At 48.8% G+C, this 22407-nt stretch overlaps 1 protein-coding gene across 26 annotated transcripts in view; it reads left to right on the top strand.

Moving 5' to 3' along the window:
• Positions 1-22407, top strand: part of AGK (acylglycerol kinase) — a 103897-nt gene that overhangs the window by 42801 nt on the left and 38689 nt on the right. For 22 of the 26 annotated variants that reach the window (XR_016231829.1, XM_089329645.1, XM_089329644.1 and 19 more), the window contains 4 exons: positions 3343-3418; positions 11487-11579; positions 15895-15927; positions 17030-17124. Coding sequence is in view for 20 of the 26 variants with exons in the window: in XM_089329645.1 (XP_089185771.1) it covers positions 3343-3418; positions 11487-11579; positions 15895-15927; positions 17030-17124 (297 nt within the window). In the remaining 6 variants the exon portion in view is untranslated. The remainder of the gene's footprint in view (positions 1-3342; positions 3419-11486; positions 11580-15894; positions 15928-17029; positions 17125-22407) is intronic. The other 4 variants (XM_089329650.1, XM_089329652.1, XM_089329649.1 and 1 more) reach the window with 1 other exon arrangement.

Below are 22407 nucleotides of genomic sequence, written 5' to 3'. Positions count from 1 at the left end.
CCACAAGGGTGCAGAGGTCCAAGGACTTGGGCCATTTGCTGCTGCTTTGCTGGTCACAGTAGCAGGAAGCTGTGTTGGAAGCAGAGGGGCGGGACTTGAGCTGGTGCTCCCGTGTGGGCTATGGTGTCACGGGCAGTGGCTTAGCCCACCGCGACACAGCACTGGTCCAGCTTGGATTCTGTCAGCTCTCAGTGACGTAAAACGAGAACAGCGACCACAAAACCGTGGCTGGGAACAGACTGTAAAGGGGTGAGGTCAGTGTTGTCTGAGTCAGACACAGCTCTGGAGTCGGTTCCTCTAGACATTTCTTGGGAGACAGTGGGGATTCACAAACAATGAAGACAAATCATGCCTTAAAAATAAGTTTTCTTTATTTGAAAGGCAGAGGCAGACAGGGAGACCAGTCTCCCACCCGCTGGTTGATTCCCCCAGATGCCTGGGCCAGGCTGCAGCCAGGCGCCCAGGACGCAGTCTGAGTCTCCCTGTGCATGGCAGGGACTCCACACAGCGTCGGCACCTGCTGTGTCTCGGGTGCACGTAGAAGAAGCTGGACTGGGAGCAGAGCTGGGGCTGCAGCCAGGCTCATGCTAACTGCTGGGTACAGTGCTGGCCCGTGCTTCAGTTCTCATCCAGTTTCAGACTTCTGCCCAGGTTGCCTCGGGGGGCTGTGCCCCTGCTTAATTGAATGTTTGCCCAGCTTTGCTAGAGCTGCTTCCCTCCGCCTGTGAACAGAGCAGTCATAGTGCCTGTTGATCACTGTTGTGTAATAGCAGTGCCGAGCGTTACCACCAAGTAAACAAGCTTGACCCCAGAGCCAGCGCTGTGGCGCAGCGGGTAAAGCCGCCACCTGCAGCGCCAGCATCCCGTATGGGCGCCAGTTCGAGTCCCGGCTGCTACTCTTCCGATCCGGCTCTCTGCTATGGCCTGGGATAGCAGTGGAGCATGGCCCAAGTGCTTGGGCCCCTGCAGCCACATGGGAGACCCGGAAGAACTCCTGGCTCCTGGCTTCAGATCAGCATAGCTCCGGCTGTTGCGGCCAACTGGGGAGTGAACCAGCGGATGGAAGACCTTTCTATCTCTACCTCTCTCTGTAACTCTTTCAGATTGAAAAAAACAAAAAAACGAAAAAACAAAACAAAAAAACAAAAAAAAAACAAAAGCTTAAGCCCGACTGAACACCAAGATCACTGATTAGTCCGTGCTGGCCTGTGGCAGAGGACCATAAAGAATTTGGTCTGGGGCCCGGTCTGGGTGCTGTTAGGCTAACTGGCTCTGTGAAACTGTGGGAGTCATTTCTTGGATCCTTAGTTGCTCACCTGTAAAATCAGAAAGGAAATGGCAGGTACGAGGTAGAATGGGTGATTTGGCCTTAAATGAGACACTGCTGTGGGGCCATGATCATCATTCCCATCCTGGTCAGCCTTCATGGGAGCTGCCGCTGCCCGGTCTGAGCTGTGTTGAGGACATCCTCCCCTTCGCTCTCCCATCTGCCCTAAAGCTCTCCACCTCTCTGCTGGCCTACTTAATGCCACTTGTGTGTTCTGTTCCTGTGCTAGAGACCTAATAAAGTGGCAGCTTGCTAGTTTCTGATGAAGCATGGCAATTTGTTTAGCCTCTAGTCAGCTGTTTTGGGTTCCGACGTCTACGACATCTCCACCTTTTGCATGTTTCCGTAGCTGTTTCAGAGTTTGACACGTAACTGCATTTGCACTTCCGAGGGTGGACTCTTGTTTGAGGTTGTGGTGCCTCTGTCCGAGGGCAGGCTAGGACACCGCCCCTGGAGGACGGCCCTCTTTTCTGGAGGCGTCCCGTGGAGCAGGCGAGCCCGCCTGCTCCGCCACACTGCGGCTCCATCACGCTCCAGCTCCGCTTCGCGAGGCTGCAGCTGCTGCACTCTGGTCCCGCCCCATCATGGCTCTTCCCTGCGGATGATTTATAATTTATCGTGAAGCTGATTTAAAACTACATAACAGCTTAAAGAAATAAGATGACTGTGTTTAGCATTAATTAATAATGCATTAAAGAGCAATTGTGTGCACATCTGAGAGCCTGGAAATTGCTCTAAGTACATGAAGTTTTCCTTCAGCCCTGGTGCTATCTCACCCCTAATTATGTAGTAAATAATAGATTTTTCCATCTTTTAGAGGGAGCATTGGGAATCAAAAGGATTCACCCTGGTTTTAGAGCTTTTCTGGACCTGTGGCGTTGTAGATGTGCATGACAACCCAAGTGCTCCAGTCACGGTCTTGACCTGGGTTGGAGATGTTAGCTTTGTCTGTGGGTGTGGCACGTCCCCTTCTCCAGGGTTTGCTTTTAGGAAATGACAGGCCACTCGATTGTTACGCTTTACTACCTACTGGACTTTGAGACCAGTCCCTGGCCGGGGTCGGGGAGGGAGGACTTACAGCTTCTGCAGTCCTTGCTCCCAGCTGTGTTCTCTAGCCTGACCTGAACTGGACAGTAGCTCCCTTCCACAAGACGTCGCGGTTGGATCACTTCCTTCTCAGACTTGCCTGTCTGCGTTTGGGACGGAGCATTCCTTCAGACCGCCCGTGTCCTCTCAGTGTGCCACCTGGCATCCTGGGGGCTAGGGGCTTCCAGCGGTAGCAAGAGCGGCTGTCCTGCAGTGCCTCCTGTGCAGTTCCAAAGGCAGCTTGGCCATGTGTGCCCCCACAGGTCTGCAGAAGGGCGTGGCTGTGCCTGCAAGGTCGAGGCGTGCCGCTGACCGGTCTCCTGTTGCCACATCAGATCATTTCTGACTTGATCCTTTCCTAGCAGAGATTCTGCTTTCATGGAGAAGATTTTTGCTGTGTGTGCGGGGATTTCACTGTAGGCTTAAAGTTCAAGGAATGGAGATAGCCCTGGTGTTGGAAATTCTTAGAACTGATGTATCTTTCCTCACAAGATGTTTACTGGGCTAGAATTGAAGGCACTGTTTGACTCCGTTCTCTGGCCAAACGAGAAATGTTGCAGTAAGTCGCTTCCCTTTTCCCACCGGGATAGAAGTTCCACGAGCACACGTGGTTTGGTCTGCGTTGTCACGCCCTGTCCCCAGCTCCTCCAGCCCTGTCTGTCACACGGTAGAGGCTGTTGACAGGCATTGAGTGTGAGCTATGATACGCAAATGGGCACAAACTGACGCTACAGACGGGGCCAGCTCATGAGAGCGTGAAGGTTCTAGTTCTCAGTCCATAGTAGTTCATGCTCCTTGTTCAGCCTCCTGTGCTTGACCAAAGAAAGAAGACCCGTGTCACATGGTCTACCCTAGAGAACATGGTTGGGCTTTTTATCCTTCTCCTGAGAACTTGTGGTGAATACTTATACTTTCTCTTTTGTCTGCAGCAAAGCCAGGACTCTATTTGAAAAAAATGCTGCCCCGATTTTGCATTTATCTGGCATGGATGTGACCGTCGTTAAGGTGAGAATGGCTCTGGTTGTTAATTTTCTTTTTTTTTATTTATTTTTTTGACAGGCAGAGTGGACAGTGAGAGAGAGAGAGAGAGAGAAAGGTCTTCCTTTGCCGTTGGTTCACCCTCCAATGGCCGCCGCTGCAGCCGGCGCACCGCACTGATCCGATGGGAGGAGCCAGGAGCCAGGTGCTTTTCCTGGTCTCCCATGGGGTGCAGGGCCCAAGCACCTGGGCCATCCTCCACTGCACTCCCTGGCCATAGCAGAGAGCTGGCCTGGAAGAGGGGCAACCGGGACAGAATCCGGCGCCCCGACCGGGACTAGAACCCGGTGTGCCAGCGCCACAAGGTGGAGGATTAGCCTATTGAGCCACGGCGCCGGCCTATCTGGTTGTTAATTTTGCCCAAGCTACCACTCCTTACAACATGCGCTCTTCTCTTGACTTCATAGCAGAAGTCACTTGCTACTAAGACAGGAGCAGAAGACTTAGTGGGGTGTCCCGTTCTGAGAATTAATGAGAGCCGTTTTGTTTTTTCCTGAACATTGTCAGCTTTTTATTTTCAGAATAGGACTGGCTGTGGCTGATCGCTTGATACATATCACCTGAGAGGCAGACTGAAGGGACATTCCTTGTGGAAGAGGGAAGTTTTTAAAACTAGGACTTCTTTTCTTGGGGTGGGTGATGGGACTCCGTGGGCTAGGCCGCCACCTGGGACACCTGCACCCCATGGGAGAGTGCCAGTTTGTGCCCCAGCACCTCTGCTCCCAGGCCTTGCTGCTGCTGTGTCCTGGGAGGCCGTCGATGATGGCTCGAGGACTTGGACCACCGCCACCTACGTGGGAAACCCAGGTGGTGTTCTGGGATCCCGACGTAAGCCTGGCTGCTGTGGGCATTTGGGAAGGGAACCAATGGACGGAAGATCTCTCTCTCTCTCTGTCTCTCTGTCTCTTTCTCACTCTTCTTTCCAGGTGGATGAAAATAAAGCTTTTATAGAAGAACGTTTTTCCTGAGAATACAGACCTTCACGATTGAGTAGTAACTTTCTTTTTCACAAATAAGTACAAACTTTTCTCTCTGGTAAGGGGTTATCTCTGATGAGGAATTTAACTTTGTAGATCTCAAGAGTTTGTGAGATTCGAGGCTGGCGTTAAGGCACAGCACGTTAAGCCACTGCCTGCAACACCGGCACCTCGTTTGGGTACTGGTTTGAGTCCCAGTTGCTCCACTTCCAATTTAACTCCCTGCTAATGTGCCTGGGAAAGCAACAGAAGATGGCCCAAGTCCTCGGACCCCTGCACCCATGTAGGAGACCCAGGTGAAGGGTTCTCTCTCTCCCTCTCCCTCTCCTCTCCCTCTCCCTCTCTCCTCCTTCCCCCTCTCTCCCCTCCCACTCGGACCTTCACCCCCTCTCCTCCTCCATGTGTTTCTAACTCTGCCTTTCAAATAAATCTTCAAAAATTATTAAGATTAGAAAAGGCAACAAAATGAGTTAGAAGAAATTGTTTGATTTCAGTAGGTGACTCAGAACACCACTTTGTTGAATTTTAATTGACTTATGTGTGGAGGTGTACATAGGAGTCTGTGTTTAGTGAAATTAGAAATCCCGCACTCTGTAGATTTGTCTGTTGCTCAGTGTAGTTTTGTCCATTTTTGCTCCTTGAGAATGTTATTAGGTACAATAAAGTTTCAATTTATTTGATTTTCTTGCATTTTGACCCTATGATAGAGTGACTCTCTTTAGCATTAATACTAGCTTTTGCTGTCATTCTGTCTTACCTGGTATTAGTATTAATTATATTAGCTTCTTGTATATTTTTTGCTGTTATAATATTTTTGAAAAAGGTCTGTTTGAAAGGCAGAGTAAGAACTGGAGAGATGGTTCTTCCGTTGCTGGTTTACTCCCCAGCCGGCCACAGCAGCCAGGTCTCGGCCAGGTTGAAGCCAGGAGCCAGGAATTCTGTCCGGGTCTCTGACAGGTGGCAGAGAACCAAGTCCTCGGGCCACCCTCTGCCTTCCCAGGCGAGCGGAAGTGGAGCAGCCAGGCCTCAAAGCGGCACTCCGGTATGGGAGCTGGCGTCTTGAGGCAGTCTGACCTGCTGCACCACAGTGCGGGCCCCACTGCGGTGCTGCGGTTTTGCACTCTTTTTCTTTCAACATTTTTATGGTCTGTATATTTAAGTTGCATCATTGATTAAGGCATGAGAACAGGATATTTTGAAGACTTGGCACACCCCTCAGTATCTAGCTAGGGAGTGGCGCCTCTGACACACCCCTCGGTGTCTAGCTAGGGAGTGAGGTCTCTCACACACCCCTCGGTGTCTAGCTAGGGAGTGAGGTCTCTCACACACCCCTCGGTGTCTAGCTAGGGAGTGAGGTCTCTCACACACCCCTCAGTATCTAGCTAGGGAGTGGCGTCTCTCACACACCCCTCGGTGTCTAGCTAGGGAGTGAGGTCTCTCACACACCCCTCGGTGTCTAGCTAGGGAGTGAGGTCTCTCACACACCCCTCAGTATCTAGCTAGGGAGTGGCGTCTCTCACACACCCCTCGGTGTCTAGCTAGGGAGTGAGGTCTCTGACACACCCCTCGGTGTCTAGCTAGGGAGTGAGGTCTCTCACACACCCCTCAGTGTCTAGCTAGGGAGTGAGGTCTCTCACACACCTCCCTGTGGCCTCGGTAGGCAATGACGTCTCTGAGCGCCTCTTGTGTCTTTAGGGTGCTGCTCACCTCTGCTGGCCCTGCGGTCTCCCCTAGGCGTCTTTATATGGCCGTTGTGTTCCCTGAGGCTAATGTCATTATCTCATTATACCCCTTTGTCTTTTAACAAATAAGGATACAAATAATTTTAACAAATAAGGATACTTTCTGTATAACTTTTTCTGTATAACTGCAGTGGCGTTTTTATATCCAGTGAAAGTAACAATTCTTATGTCATCTTATGCTAGCTAGCCCGTGTTCAAATTGTCATGTGACCCATGTATTTGCAATTTCCCCATTTTAGATACTTATTACTTGCAAGTACTTAAGTATTATGTGTGTTACATGCACAGAAACTAGAAATTTAAAAGGATGCTGTTTCAAAATTGGTGTCCTCACACGTCCTCACTCCTGCATTTCTTCCTGGTGTAGGGTTTCTGATGCTATTTGCTTTTTTTAATTTTTTTTTTTTTTGACAGACAGAGTTAGAGAGACAGAGAGGAAAGTCTCCCTTTTACCGTTGGTTCACCCCCCAAATGGCCGCTACGGCCCACGTGTTGAGGCTGGCACACCGCGCTGATCTGAAGCCAGGAGCCAGGTGCTTCTCCTGGTCTCCCATGGGGTGCAGGGCCCAAGCGCTTGGGCCATCCTCCACTGCACTCCCGGGCCACAGCAGAGAGCTGGCCTGGAAGAAGAGCAACCGGGATAGAATCCGGCGCCCCGACCGGGACTAGAACCTGGGGTGCCGGCGCCGCTAGGTGGAGGATTAGCCTTGTGAGCCGTGGTGCCGGCCCTCCGATGCCATTTTCTAAGAGGACGCTGTCAGTCCTGTGAGTTCAGAAGCTGAGAGACGGTTCTAATTTTGAGAGCTCAGACATAACCCTTAACATGGCGGGCTGTGGGTTGAGCCACTGATTGCAGTGCTGGCATTCCGTATTAGCACTTGTTGAAATCCTGGCTGATCCAGCTCCTTGCTCATGCATCTTGAAAAGCAGCAAAGAATGGCCCACGTGCTTGGGACCCTGCACCTATGTGGGAGACCTGGAGGAAGCTCCTGGCTCCTCACTTGGACCAGCTGGGCTCTGGCCATTGTGGCCATTTGGGAGTAAACCAGCAGATGGAAGCGCTCTCTCTGTGTCTGTGTCTCTGTCTCTGTCTCTCTCTCTCTCTCTCTCTCTCTCTCTCTCTGTAACTGCCTTTCTTAGGGAAGGAGAGAGAGGGAGATATCTTCCATCTTTGGCTCACTCTCCAGCTGTCTGCAACAGCTGGAGCTGGGTGGATCTGCAGCCAGGAGCTCGCGGGTCTCCCAGGCAGGTGCAGGGCTCAAGCACTTGGGCATCTTCAGTGCCCTCCCAGGTGCGCAGGGAGCTGGATTAAAAGTGGAACAGCCAGGATTCGAACTGATGCTTGAACGGGATGCTGGCGATGTAGGTGGCGACTTTACCCACTATGCCCCAGTGCTAGCCCCCACATTTAAAATATTTAAAAATAAATTTTAACATATAGATTCAAAAAAAATTTCTGAGGCAGATTTCCCATCAGCTGTTTCACTCCCCAAGTGCCTGCTTTGGCCTCGGGGTGGGAGTAGAAGCCAGGAACTCAGTCCGGGTCTCCCGTGTAGAGGGCAGGGACCCAGCTGCTTGAACCGTCTCTTGCTGGTTCCCATTAGCAGGCTGCTGGAATCAGGAGCTGGTTCCTGGTTCCTGGTGTTGAACCCAGGCACTCGAGTGTGGGACATAAGTATTCCCATTGGTGTTGTAACTGCGAGGTCAAATTCTGCCCCTAATGTAGTCTGTTGAATTTGTCAAGACCTCTTAAAATTTTGGTTCTTTCATTCATGTACTCATTCTTATTAAATTTTTTGTGCAAATTTATTGTGCCTACTATGAGCTAAACTCTGTTGTACGTCTTGCAGATACATTCTGAACAAAACAGACTCCTTATCTGTACTTAAAGGGCTTTCTTTCAAAGTTTGAAAGGTGGAACATAGGCAAGAAGCAAATGCATCCGTTGTCAGATGGTGACGAGTGCTGAGAAAGACGGAGCAGGGGAGGGGGCAGAGCGGGGGGAGCAGGCGGAGCAGGGGGAGGGTGGCAGGGGGAGGAGGGGGAGCAGGGGGAGGGGGCGGAGCAGGGGGAGGGTGGCAGGGGGAGCAGGGGGAGGGGGCGGGGCAGGGGTGGGGGCGGGGCAGGGGAGGAGGGGAGCAGGAGGAGCAGGGGGAGCAGGGGGAGGGGGCGGAGCAGGGGGAGGGTGGCAGGGGGAGCAGGGGGAGGGGGCGGAGCAAGGGGAGGGTGGCAGGGGGAGCAGGGGGAGGGTGGCAGGGGAGGAGGGGGAGCAGGGGGAGGGGGTGGAGCAGAGGGAGCAGGGGGAGGGTGGCAGGGGAGGAGGGGGAGCAGGGGGAGGGTGGCAGGGGGAGCAGGGGGAGGGTGGCAGGGATGCTGTTTTAGTGGAGGTGCTCAGTGAAGGCTGGGCTGACTGTGAACAGAGGCCTGAAGGAGACAAGTGAGCCATGCAGATGCTGGAAAGGGAACCCAGGCCAATGGTACGGCATGTGCAAAGTCCCTGTGGCAGCGTACTCGGTGTGTTTGGAGTGGAGTGTGCAGAATGCGAACGTGAGAGGGATGAGGTTGGAGGAGGAGAGGCAGCAGCAGCAGCAGCCTGTGTCAGTTACGGATTCAGTAAATTGCCTTCATCTCCCTCGCGTTACTTCAGGTGAGGCAGAAGAGAGAGCCTCAATGAAATGTCCCTGGTTATCTGCCAGCGCTTTGACCTCATTCCATTAAGCGTTTCACTGTAGGCAGGCGTAGTCATTCGGTAGCTGATCCACGTGACTGTCTCCTGCACACTGTTTCTAGATGTTTTTATAGCCTGCCCACAGGTCTGTCAGAGAACTTGCCAGGAGGAGCCTTGCTGAGGACCAGATAAACTGTCTCTGGTTTCAGAGACCCCTGATCCAGGCTCTGCCAAAGAAGGAAACGAGGATGGTCTGCAACGATTTGTTCTCAGCAGACCCAGGCTGATTCCTAGTGGCCGCGTGTGTGTGTTCAGAACCAACCTTTACTCAGGATTTTAAATTGTAGTCAAGGTATTCGCAAATATGTAGCTGGTGAAGCCAGTCATTGCGTTTTTAGAATAAAAGTACAGCTGTTCGTCGTACAGCTCAGCAGTGCTATGCTGGGGACTTCCCGCCTGCTGTCCGCTGTGAGTTAATGTCATGCTAGGACCCCCTGTGGTGTGTTCTCATGCCGGTGGGCTGTCCAGCCCAGGGCCGTTTGCAGACCCCAGCACGGTGGCACAACACCTGTGCTGATGACCTGCAAGCCCCTCCTGCGCACGTGGTGAGTGCTCACACGACTCAAGTTCACCGTCTGATCGTCAAGGACCAGCCCAATGGAACGATGCGTATTGGAAGGTGAGGGGCAGAGGGACTGGCAGAGAGCCCCGGTGCCCTCCTCGGCTGTGCCGGCCTCTCACCAACCTGGAAGCTCCCTGGACTGTGTCTGAGGGTTTATGGAGTCCTTGTTAAGTAGCCGTGGTTGAGTAAGTCAGGGGTGGCTGGCGAGCGAGCCTGCCTCGGGGCCCTCGCCCCTCTCCTGGGGATGGGGTTAGAAGTTCCAACCTCTAACCACCTTGCCGGCCCTTCTGGCCACCAGTCTGCATCTTGAGACCATGGAGGGACCCACAGGAGTCAGCTCATTAGCACAAGCTCTGGTATGGCTGGGACAGGCTCGCCGTGAGTATTGAGAGGCCCTCTCGGCTCTCAGGAAAGCCCAGGAGGTGCAGGAGCTCTGGGCCAGGAACAGGGGACAGAAGCCAAGGAGATGTTTTATTACAGCTCTGATGCCGCAGCCCAACTGAAAGCTGATCTTTGAGATTAACAATCTGAAAATTAATGAATAATCTTTGCCTATTAGTTTCTCTAGAGTACTGTCAATTGGAGGAAGTGTTTGCTGTTTTAGAATTGGTTGCATCATGCCTGTTAAAATGTAGGGTTTGGTTATAGAGGTGTGCACATCATTGGCGACATACATGCTTCATTTAGTCTATGTATCTGCAATGACGTGCTCTCAATAAAAATGATACAGCTGAGGTACTGTTTTGTGACCACGCAGGCCTGTGTGTGCGATCAGAGCAACCATAATAATCTCTTTATTTAGTACAGCACCAATTATGAATATTTACCTTGCTAGATACTTTACATACTGCTTTTGTTTGTTTTGTGTATGTGTGGGGGGGTGGTTTGTGTGTGTTTTAAAAGATTTATTTATCTCATTTGAAAGGCAGAGTTGGGGCCAGCGCTATGGAGCAGTAGGTTAATGTTCTGCCTGTGGCGCCAGCATCCCATATGGGCACCGGTTCTAGTCTTGGCTGCTCTTCTTTCAATCCAGCTCTTCTATGGCCTGGGAAAGCAGTAGAAGATGGCCCAAGTGCTTGGGCCCCTGCACACATGTGGGAGACCTGGAAGAAGCTCCTGGCTTCTGCTTGGACCAGCCGATGGAAGACCTTTCTCTCTATCTCTCCTTTTCACTGTCTGTAACTCTACCTCTCAAATAAATGAATAATAATAATAATAATAATAAAAGGTAGAGTTATGGAGAGAGAGAGGGAGAGACAGAGGTCTTCCATCCACTGGTTCACTCCCCAAATGGCTGCACTAGCTGGAGCTGTGCCAGACTGAAGCTAGGAGCTTCCTCCAGGTTTCCTACATGAGTGCAGGGCCCAAGCACCCTGGCCATCTTCTCCGTTCCTTCCAGCAGCATTAACAGGGAGCTGGATCGGAAGTGCAGCAGCTGGGAATCAAATTGGCACCCATATGGGATGCTGGCTCGCAGGTGGTGGTTTAACCCTCTGCATCACAGTGTCAGCTCCTACATACTGCTTTAACAGTATGATAAGGAAGCTATGATTACCCCCTCCCCCAGTATATAAATTGAAAAGGAAATGAAGATCCCGAGAGTTTAAGGCCATCCAGTAGCAGAGTTGAGATTGGATCTGGGTGTCTGGGGCTCCCAGATCTGGGCTGTTTGCATTACGTCTGCTGCTTGTTTGCATACACACTGGGCTTCCTGCTTCAGATGGAGCGCAGCGGGTGAGTGATGGGTGGGATCTGCAGTAAACGGGAAGAGCGTCCCTTGACGAGCTGGCTGGCTGACAGGCCAGTTGTCAGGTTTGAATTTTAAAGTAAGGAGCTGACTATGTGGTTTCTGAGGTTCTCGTTGGGCTCTGAAACTGTGAAAACTATGCATAATGATATGAGCTGTTTTCATATTGACCAGTTGCGTTCAGTTTAAGAAGACAGTCAGTGTAAAACTCTGATTTTTAGCCTTTGGCCTTGTGATGCAACAGCAATGGGTTTGATCAGGGCTTCCTCTGTATTTCAGACAGATTACGAGGGACAAGCCAAGAAACTCCTGGAGTTGATGGAAAGTACAGATGTGATCATTGTCGCTGGAGGAGATGGGACCCTGCAGGAGGTATGGCTGTCTTTCTCTTTGCAGCACTTTGAAGGTGAGAAAGCTAGAAGTGAAAATTTAGAGCAACGAGATAAGGTAGTTACAACTTACGGAAATGACCTCTTTCATTCTCTTAGGGTTGTTGCTCTGAGACTACAGCTGTCAGCTTTCCTTGTGTGCTTTTATTTCATTGCATTTTATAAACTCTCCATGCAGCATGTGGAGGGTTCATATGTTAATCAAATTTGAGTTTAATAAAACAGACAAAACGCTAGTGGGGGAATAAGCTTCTTATGTCTTGAGGATTCGTATAAATTAGCCCTGCTTGTAATGGAATCATAGTTTTATTATGAGGAGAATTTTTTTAAAGATTTTTAAAAAAAATTTATTTGAAAGGCAGAATTAGAGGGAGAGACAGAGACAGAGATCTTCCATTCGTTTGTTCATTCCCCAGATGGCTGCAATGGCCAGGGCTGGGCCAGGCTGAAGCCAGGAGCCCAGCTTCAGGGTGTCCACATGGGTTTGGGACCCAAACGCTTGGGTCATCTTCCACTGCTTTCCCAGACACATTAGCAGGGAGCTGGATCAGAAGTGAAGCAGCCAGGTCCTGAACTGGCATGTGGGGTGCCAGCATCGCAGATGGCTGCTTAATCTTCTATGCCACAACACTGGCCCTGAGGAATATTTAGTAAAAATTAAGCTGAAGGGGCTGGTGCTGTGGCTTAGTAGGTTAACCTTCCACCTGCGGTGCCTGCTTCCCACATGGGTGCCCTAGTGCAGGCTGCTCCTCTTCTGATCCAACTCTGCTGTGGCCTGGGAAAGCAGTAGAAGATGGCCCCAGTGCCTGGGTCCCTGCACCCGTGTAGGAGACCTGGAGGAAGCTCCTGGCTCTTGGCTTCGGGTCCACTCAGCTCTGGCCATTGTGACCATTTGGGCAGTGAACCAGCGGATGGGAGAGCTCTCTCTGTCTCTCCCTCTCTCTGTAACTCTGCCTTTCAAATAAATAAATAAATCTTTTAAAAAACTAAAAATTACTTGTAAGAAGATGGATTTGTCCATTCACACTTCGTTTCCATCATTTATCCTGTTATCACAGTGCGACATTAATAGGACGAGGTATGTAGGTGCAGAGTGTGCGTGCGTCTGCCTTTGTTTTAATGTTAGATAGCTTCAGTGAGGTAACACCACACAGCTACTAAGGTGGCCCAGAACCTGAACACTGACAGTATCAAGGGCTGGTCAGGCTGCTGGCCACAGTGCAGAACGGTGTAGACAGTCCAGGACAGCTGGGTGGTTTGTTAAACTGAACGGATTTTACTGTGTCATCCAGCGAGCACACCCGTTGATATTTACACAGAGGAGCTGAAAACCTGTATCCACACAAAGCCATACACATGGTTATTTGGGACATCTTTGGTCACAGTTGCCAACACTTGGAAACAACCGGCGTATCGTTGAGTAGTGAATAAGTCAAGTGTGGTACTTCCAGGCAGTGCCGTGGCACTCAGCACTGGGAAGGAAGGAGCTGTCTAGCCCTGGGAGGGTCGGGGGACCTGGTGCGTGTTTTAAGTGACAGAGAGGCTGATCTGGAAAGGCTGTACTGTGTGCGTCCAGCCTTTTGATGTTTGGGAGAGGGGAGGTGATGGGGACGATAGAGCGTGTTTGTTGTCGGGGGTCGGGGGTGGTGGATGGTCAGCACCCAGGGCTTCCAGGGCAGTGAGAACAGCCGCGAGGATACTGTAACAGGGGTGCGTGTCATCCTACGTGTGTCAGAGCCCACGGACAGAGTGACACTTGAGTGAACTGTGGACTTTGGGGGCAGTGTGCCGGTGCAGGCTCATCAGGAGAGCAAGTGTGCGTCCACTCTGGTCAGGGACGCCAGCCGCGGGGGATCAGCCGTCTGTGGCCGCAGGGGGACAGGGAAAGTCGGTTTCCCTTCCTCCCAGTTCTGCTGTGAGCCTACCGTTGTTTTAAAAAATAAGTCTCACTATAAAGAAATGTTACACGCTCGAAAAGATAAGTGTACTTACTGATTAAATATCACACGGTGTACACAGGTAATGAGACATAAATGTGCGCAGTTTCCTGTTACACTTTTTAAAAAATAAGAAAGCAGTTGAATAACCATGGCATGTCCTTGCTGCTTTGGTCCACCGTTCCCTGCAGATGTCCCCTTCTCACGCCGACGCGTGCTGTCGTGTGTTGGAAACCCCCGGAGAGCCCAGCGCAGGTGGCCTTGCCCGGTGCTCAGTTCTGGGTCCTGTGTCCCACAGTGCGCGTCGGTGCCTCCCCTCTGCTGGCCTCCTGTCTCTGATGGTTTCACTGGTGTCCAGGGATCAGACGCCAACAGCACACAGGGCACTGGCCTAAAAATTCTGGGAGCCCTACTAAGCTCCTTTTTAAAAAGCTGTGCTAATGGCCTTGTAACTGTTTCTATGGCTTTGTAATGAAGTGTGAACAGTACTGATGACACGCCGGACAAGAATGAAGTGGACCACTTGGTCCCTCACTTAATCCTGGGATCCAGTGAGGCAGGAAAAGATGAGAGATCTGCATCAACCTCTACTTTATAGGATGTCCTTAAAGATACCAGATTATGTTTGAGGATACTTCCAAACGTTTGTGAAAAACAACTAAAAGATAAGTTTATTTTTATGTAAAAGAAGTTTGAAATTCTTGTATCTTTTTTTTCTAAAAGTATTTTTCATAAACTTTTTGGATATCCTGTAAATGCCTGGATTTCAAAATTCTCTACACCAAAATCAACTTCGTGTTTTTTAGAGTTAGATAGAAGGAGAGATCTTTTATCTGCTAGTTCACTTCCCAGATGGCTGCAATGGCCGGAGCTGGGCCAATTTGGAGCCAGGAGCTTCCTCCAGGTCTCCCATATGCGTGCAGGGGACCAAGTCCCTGGGCCATCCTCCACTGCCTTCCCAGGTACACCAGTAGGGAGCTGGATTGGAAGTGGAACAGCCGGGACACAAACTAGTCCCATATGAGATGCTGGTGTCGCAGGCCGTGGCTTTACCTGCTCCACCACAAAACCGGCCCCCAAAATAAACTTAATTCTATTGTCCATGGACTTTTTAAAGTAGCTTCATGTTTGGTAGAATTACAGTGATGTATTGCTTTATAAAAAAGGATTAGGGGCAAGGATTAGGGGCCGGTGCTGCGGCCCCTAATAGGCTAATAGGCTAATCAATAGGCTAATCCTCCGCCTGCGGCGCCAGCACACCAGGTTCTAGTCCCGGTCGGGGCGCTGGATTCTGTCCCGGTTGCCCCTCTTCCAGGCCAGCTCTCTGCTGTGGCCCGGGAGTGCAGTGGAGGATGGCCCAAGTGCTTGGGCCCTACACCCCATGGGAGACCGGGAGAAGCACCTGGCTCCTGCCTTTGGATCAGCGCGGTGCGCCGGCCGCAGCACGCTGGGGCGGCCATTGGAGGGTGAACCAACAGCAAAAGGAAGACCTTTCTCTCTGTCTCTCTCTCTCACTGTCCACTCTGCCTGTCAAAAAAAAAAAAAAAAGATTAGGGAGAAATATTCCAAAATAAAAATAAGTGATTAATATTTGTTAACTGTAATGGATTTATGGGAACTTAATTCTTCTTGTATTTTTTAGTTTTCATAAGAATACTATTCCCATTTTCCTACTCAGAATAAGAAACGTTTATTTACTGAGTACAGACTTCTCTGAGTATAGCAAGGTGGGTTTGTTTTTTCCTGTGTGACTATTTCATAATGTAAACTAGGGTCTCTTATCTAATTGATATGTATTTCACATTTATATAGAGCCTGACATATAGATACCAGTAAGGTTATGTCACATAGAACTTAAAATACAACTTTAATAGTATGATGTAGAGTTTTTACAATTGTTGTGTCTTAGCCTTACTATTGATCATAAGTCGAGAATACAGTTTATTTTAGCTCTGACTGTAGTGGAGAATGCTGTCTGTTTTAAGATCTAATACATCATTTAAAAAACACTTCGTAAGAACTTATTGAGAGGCCAAGAGAGAGCTCCTGTCTAGTGGTTCGCACCCCACATACCAGCAGTGGCCCTGTCTGGGCCAGGTCTCATGTGGGTGGTTGGAACCCAAACACCTGAGCCAGTGCCACTGCCTCCCAGGGTGCGCATCGACTGAACTGGGACCCGGAGTCCAGCGCAGGCACTCGGATATGGGGTTCGAACGTCTTAACCGCTAGGCTAAACACCCATTCCCCAGTTCATCTTGTAACATGTTTCTAGGACCAAAACAAGGGTAAGTGTTTGGTCTGAAAATTGGGTCCATTTCCTTTGTGATGAAATCCGTGTTTATAACTTTTTTATGTCTGCAGGTGGTTACTGGACTTCTTCGAAGAGCAGACGAGGTGAGCCGTGAAGAAAGTAGTTGTGCTGTAGCTTTTCCTCTTCTGTTCCTTCACCTCTCTCCTTCTGTTTCCTCCCGCCACCTCCCTGGTTACCTTTCACAGCAGGCAGAGTTGGGCTTTCTTGGATTTTAGGCCAGAAAGTACAGCTGCCTGCGTCATAAAGGTCTCCATTCGCTTTGGTAGTCCATCGTATCCAGGAGCTCTTACCAACTGTTGTTGGAACACAAAGTCTCCTGTGGACTCACGTGGGAATAGATTGTAGCCAGCCAGCAGTTGAAGGAATGATGATGCCTACAAACATCAAACACGGAGAAGGCAACTTTCTGATTTTCCACTTCTACACAGTTTTAAAATTGAGAAAACAGTACTACAGATTGTTAAGGAATGTCTCACTCTGTAGTGAAAGAATAATAATCTAGGTGAAAAGGAGTTGCACCGATCTCAGGATTGGGGGAATAGGAATGATTGGAACAAACTCCAGTTATATCTGTAATCATTTTATTTCTTGAAATGTCTGAAGCAAATTGGCCAGTGTTAACGTTTGTTAAATGTGATTTGCGGGCCCATGGCGTTGGCAGTGTTACTTTGTGCGCTTCCTACAATAGTGTAAAATAGTTCAGAAGTCACAGAAAGAGCCTTCTGGCCCTTGGTGCTCCAGAGTCTTGAGGCCCCTTGCAGTCCCGTAGTGTTGTGGCCTTAATTAGCTGCTGTGCCTTCTGCTACCTGAACGTTCGCGTCGTCTAACGCACTCGCGCCTCGCTGGGCACTCTACACGTGGTAGGCCCTCCCAGTTGAACTTCGTCTGCAACTGTGAAACACGGGGAACCGTGCGCAGTGGTCTCGTGTCTGCAAATCCTCGCTCTGTCGACCAGTTTTCCTTCCACTGCTTGTCACTAGTGGGTACTGAAGCCTCCCTCTGAACTGTAGGCCGCTTGCTGCATCGATTGCTGCTCACTGCGTGTTGTTGGATTGCTGGGGTAGGGGTGGGGCAGGGAGCGGGGAGGCACAGCGGGCTCAGTGCTGTCGCGGCGGGCACACCTGCACATCGGTGTGAGGGCTCGCTTTGTGACCCTAACAGTACAACCTCCTCCTCTTCCCCCAGGCGACCTTCAGTAAGATCCCCATCGGATTCATCCCACTGGGGCAGACCAGCAGTTTGAGTCCCACCCTCTTTGCCAAGAGTGGAAACAAAGTCCAGTAGGTGTTCAGTGTGGAGTATTAGCATGTGTGGGTGAGCAGGCCCGGGAGTGAAAAATGCATGCATGCATGCATGTGTGTGTGTGTGCACGTGTATGTGTTTATGTATGTGTGTATGCACATGTGGGTGTTTATGTGCATGTGTATGTGTGCATGTGTGTATATGTGTGTGTACACGTGCGTGCACTTGAGTTCCCTGAAACTTTACATATTTGAGAGAAGGAACTGTGTCGGAGTTCCACCTCTCCATTCCTTGGAAAACTTCTCAGAACTCTGATAATCTGGTAGGTCCAGGGCAGGTGTGGAGATGAGTACTTCAGGTCCTGTGTCCGCTGTGAATGCCGTATCCCTGAGCCAAGCTCTTTGTGCGTTTTCATAGTAAGATTCGTCAGGGGAGACGGATTTGCACTATTTGATTGCTTTGAATAGACGTGGTGACAAGCAGCAGCAAGCTCCTTGTAAAGACTAAACTGGTAGCCTTGGCTTCATTACCTTGATATTGTGCTTGGCTAAAATAGTCCAGCCCTTGTGGGAATGCTGAAAGTGGTAGACAGTGTGGAAGAAGCGGACAGAGAAGGTGGTGTAGCTCTGATGGTAAATGAAATCGCCGTGAGTCTAACAATGCCGGCCGAGTTACTGCCATTGTTCTCCGTTCTTAAAAGCACTGGGTGGGTGCACTGAGCTCCAGTTTTTCAGGAGGGTAGGGATCTTGAATTAGATACTGGCTCTCACGCTGGTCAGTATGCAGTCCTGGGCAGATCTGAATGGTCCCCGCTAGGAAGGTGTCTGAGGGAGCAGGTGCATCGTTCCTGTACGCCGTGAGACGCTGGAGGTGGTCAGGAGTGAACAGTAGTTGAATGAATCCATTTTCTTTTCCTGATTATAGCCTATAAATGCCTATATTTTAGTTATGCTGTGGAATTCCTTGATTGGGTTAATTTTGTGACCTCGTTTTTCTTTTGATTTTTGGAGTCAGTTGTTATTTTTGACAGGTCTGTATTTTTCATATAAGCCGTGGTCCATATATCAAATACTAGGCATGCACTTAAGACGTTTATCAGACCTTCATTCAAACTCCTCTTATACTTAAGCTTTAATTTATCTACTCACCAACCATCCTGAGGCCTAACAGGAGAGATCATTTCAGCTAACCATACTTTTTATTTTTAGTTTAGAATTTTTGAGCAGCTATATATAATGACAATGAATTACTGAAATATTTGTGCTTATCTGAGATAAATGGTCCCTGGTTTGGCTTTTGGTTACATTAGAGAGCTTATTTTTCCCTTGGGTCAGTATAGATTATTTGAACTGCTTTAGTGAACATTTTCAAAAACAAATGTCAGTAATCAGAGAGATACCATTTTCCCTGGAGAATCCCTTGCCTGTCCAAAAGCCAACTTATGTGCAGTGCAGCAACTGTGAGAGCCAGAGATAGCATTCAGTTTTAGGGGAGCTGGTTTCCCCTGTAATTAAACTGCTGTAGTTGCTGCTTCTATTGATAATTTAAAGATTTCTGAAACAATTTATAAACATGCCACAGGGCTCTTAGGTAATTGAGTAAGCCTACCGTGGGTTCAGATTTTCTGTAGACTTCTTAACGCTGCAGGTGCCTAAGGCTGTTTACAAAGAACTAGGCTTTGCTCTTTGTACTGCTGTCAAGATTGTCGGACCATAATTACTACAAAGGAAGAAAGAATCCTGCATTTGGAGTGTTGGGGGTAAATAATCCTTAAAGTGCTGTTCGCTGCTCCATGTGGCTTTACTAACAGCTGTAAGTTACTGCCGGAGAGTGATAAGTCTGAAGTTTTGTTTTGGTTGTCTTCTGCTAAGCAATCTAGAAAAAAACTAACATAAAGAGAGTTTTCGAGTTGTGGTTTTCTTTTTCTAAGACCCGTCTTTCAAAGGCACTTACTAGACTGTCGCTCCCCCTCTTCGTGGAGGAACGACACTAAACCTTGCCTAGGCTTCATATCCGAGTCACGGCACCATTATGTCGCTCCCCCTCTTCGTGGAGGAACGACACTAAACCCTGCCTAGGCTTCATATCCGAGTCACGGCACCATTATGTCGCTCCCCCTCTTCGTGGAGGAACGACACTAAGCCCTGCCTAGGCTTCATATCCGAGTCACGGCACCATTATGTCGCTCCCCCTCTTCGTGGAGGAACGACACTAAACCTTGCCTAGGCTTCATATCCGAGTCACGGCACCATTATGTTGCTCCCCCTCTTCGTGGAGGAGCAACACTGAACCCTGCGCTGTTCTTTCTGTCTGCTCGGCCCTCCCCGGGTTTGCTGCTGGTTCTTCCCGGGTTGGCTACTATCCCTTCCACCTCCGTGGAAGGGCAGTTCCCCCTGGCCGCATTCCCCACTTCCGCAGGGGAGCGGCACACCGCCGGCCGGTTCTCTCGGGGGCTGCACGGGTTCCCTTAGATGTTCCCCATAGATGTTCCTGGTGCATGCCGTCTCTCTCCTCCTTTATGGTCCTCCTCCGCCAATCCAACTCGGCTGCCCACACGCCGAGTACGCTGCTCTCCAATCAGGAGCAAGTCCTACAGTTTATTGGTTGAACTGGAGGCAGCTGTGCGGAAGCTGTTTACTTCTCTCCCAACGCCATGTTGTGGGAGAGCAGATGCATAGAATAAGTCTTAATTCCAGTAACTCAGTCCAGTCCGGATTGCTCCCCACACTAGACGTCTTGCTGTGCTGTCTACTCTGCAGGAAGAGCCGGGCCTTCGGATCCTTTCAGAAGGAACCTGTTCATACATACAAAGTTCATCTAAACTGAATCTCCTTTTTAACTGCTTCCTACTTCCCAGGCAGCATTTGTATTAGAGGAAAACAATGCATGCAAATTTGTTGATAGAGAAACAAAGAAAGTATAACAGTTTGAACGTGCTGACAGAGCGAGTGTGAGAACCGAGAACTTGGGCGTTTGAGTGGCGTGTGTGTTGTGGGGATTTTAGTTTCTGAGGTTCTGCCTGCCTGGTTCACTGGCTCGGTGTTTACATGTTAAGCCTGGCCACACTGATGGCGGAGGGCCTGAGGACAACACAGCTTTTAGATGCGGCATCTCCTTTTGGGACTCCGTCGACACCCATTTGATGTGGCCGCAGCAGCCTCACGTGAAGAGAGCCCCTCTTTGGAGTTAGACCGAAAGTCGAATTTCACTCTGCCCCATGCTCGCTCTGTCACTGTGGGGATTTAATTGAATCTCTGTGAACCTCACTTTCCTTGGCTGTGTTTATCAAATACACGATAGCAGTATCTGAGAAAACTGACAATGCTAAACGTCAGGACTGCTGGGCGTCCGTAGTTAGCACGGTGAGGGGCCTCACATTGAAGACTTCAGTTAGGAGGAACAGAAGCTGATGATACACAGATGAACTGTACCTTTCCTGATTCCAAATTTTGTAATTAAATGTAAACAAAACCAGAGAAGTTTCCATTCTACTGATAACTGATTCACCTAGAAAAGGTTTTCAAGAACATTTTATAGACATTCGAGTCAGGTGCCATGGAAAGACGACTTTTTCTCCCAAAGATACAGTATTGACTCGACCTGCACATCTTCTTTGAATGGAAATTACATAATTTCTAAATAACTCATATCTTATAGTATAAATTAAAGTCCAGACAGAATATTTACTTTCATTTCATTAATACAAATTTTCCTAAAATAATTATATAATGACAGTAAAGGTGGTGGAATAACAACATTGCTGAATATAAGAAACATTTGAAATATTTAAGGATAAATCTAACAAAATGTGTAAGATTTTTATGCTGAAAATGTAGAACTTGAAGGAGAGAATTCAAGAAGACCAAAATAAAGGTATTATCTGTGTTCCTGGATTGTAAGACTCAACACTGAGCTGTCAGTTCTCCAAATTGACCTATAAAGTCAGCACAACCCTAATCAGGTTTCCAGAAGGATTTTTGGTATGAATTGACAGATTGATTCCAAGATTTATGTAGAAAAATAGATTAGAATAGCCAAAAGAATTTTGAAACAGAAGCAGTTTGAGAGCTCATCAACTTACCCTGTTCTACCCTCTAAAGCTGTAGGGATTGAGGTAGTGTGGTGTTGACAAAAGAGACATAAAGATGCGTGGAAGAAAAAGTCCAGAATTAGGCCCACACATGTATGGGCAGCTGGTTTTTCAACAAAGGTGCCAAGGTAGTTCAGTGGAAAAAAGACAGTTTTTTCAAGAAGTGCTTGTGGGACAGTTGGACAACCGTATACAAAGAGAATAACCTTCGGCCTGTGCATCATATTATATATAAAAATTAACATGAAATGGTTCAGAGACCCTATCTTTAAATCCTATAATGGTAAAGCTTCTAAAAGAAAACCTTCAGTTAATAGGTAAATGCAAATTGAAATAAATCCATGAAATGCCACTACACATCTATTAGAATTGTTTATACAAAACAAAACCAAAAATCAACCACCAAAACCTGGAGTGCTAAGTATACGCAGCAATTTAAGCTCAATTGAAGGTACTTCAAAAAGTTTGTGGAAAAATGGGATTAAGTGTATTCCTGGTACAAAAAAATTTTTGGAACCCATGCCTAGTTTTTTCATAGTACCATTTTCCATGAACGTTTTGAAGACCCGTTATTGATTTGCGGGTGTGAATGCAAAATGGTATAGCCACTATGGAAGAAAAGTTGACCGTTTCTTACACAACTAAACACATACTTACCTTATGCACACCAGTGACATTTCTATATGTTTCCCCAAAAGAAATGAAAATGTCCATTTAAAAATCTATATATGAATATTTATAGTAGCTTCATTCCTAACTGCCAAAATCTTGGAACACTGCCAATCATCTGTTGACAAATTCATCAACACAAACAAATCTCAAACTCACACTAACAGAAAAAACTTGAATTTCTTGATTCTGATGTCTGACATTCTGGAAAAGTCAAAACAGGAGCTGCTGGTCGGGGCGAAGGATTGGCTACAGGGCGTCTGCACTGTTGGAAATGTTCTCTGTCTTGGTCATGGTGGCGGCTGCGTGACCGCGTGTGTTTGTCAAAGCGTGTGCAGCAGTGTGCTTCAGGGTGAATTTTACCGAGCGTAGGTGGTACCTCCCCAGGGCTGGCGTTAGAGGTCATGTGAGGAGCTTGGAAGCAGCCACTCTGCCTAACGCCAAGTAAAAGCTGAGCAACACTGAAAACAGCACTGCTCTGGGACCTGAAGGGGGGACAGGTTCAGGGCGGACAGCTGCCCTCAGGACTGGAGGCCGGCAGGAGCCATGATTTGGTGGAGAC

This window comes from Oryctolagus cuniculus, chromosome 3 (assembly GCF_051225735.1).
Source record: "Oryctolagus cuniculus isolate XC-2025 breed Fujian yellow rabbit chromosome 3, ASM5122573v1, whole genome shotgun sequence".
Taxonomy (NCBI): Eukaryota; Metazoa; Chordata; class Mammalia; order Lagomorpha; family Leporidae; genus Oryctolagus; species Oryctolagus cuniculus.
Note: the sequence above shows the minus strand (reverse complement) of the source record. Positions and strands in the feature narration are given on the sequence as shown.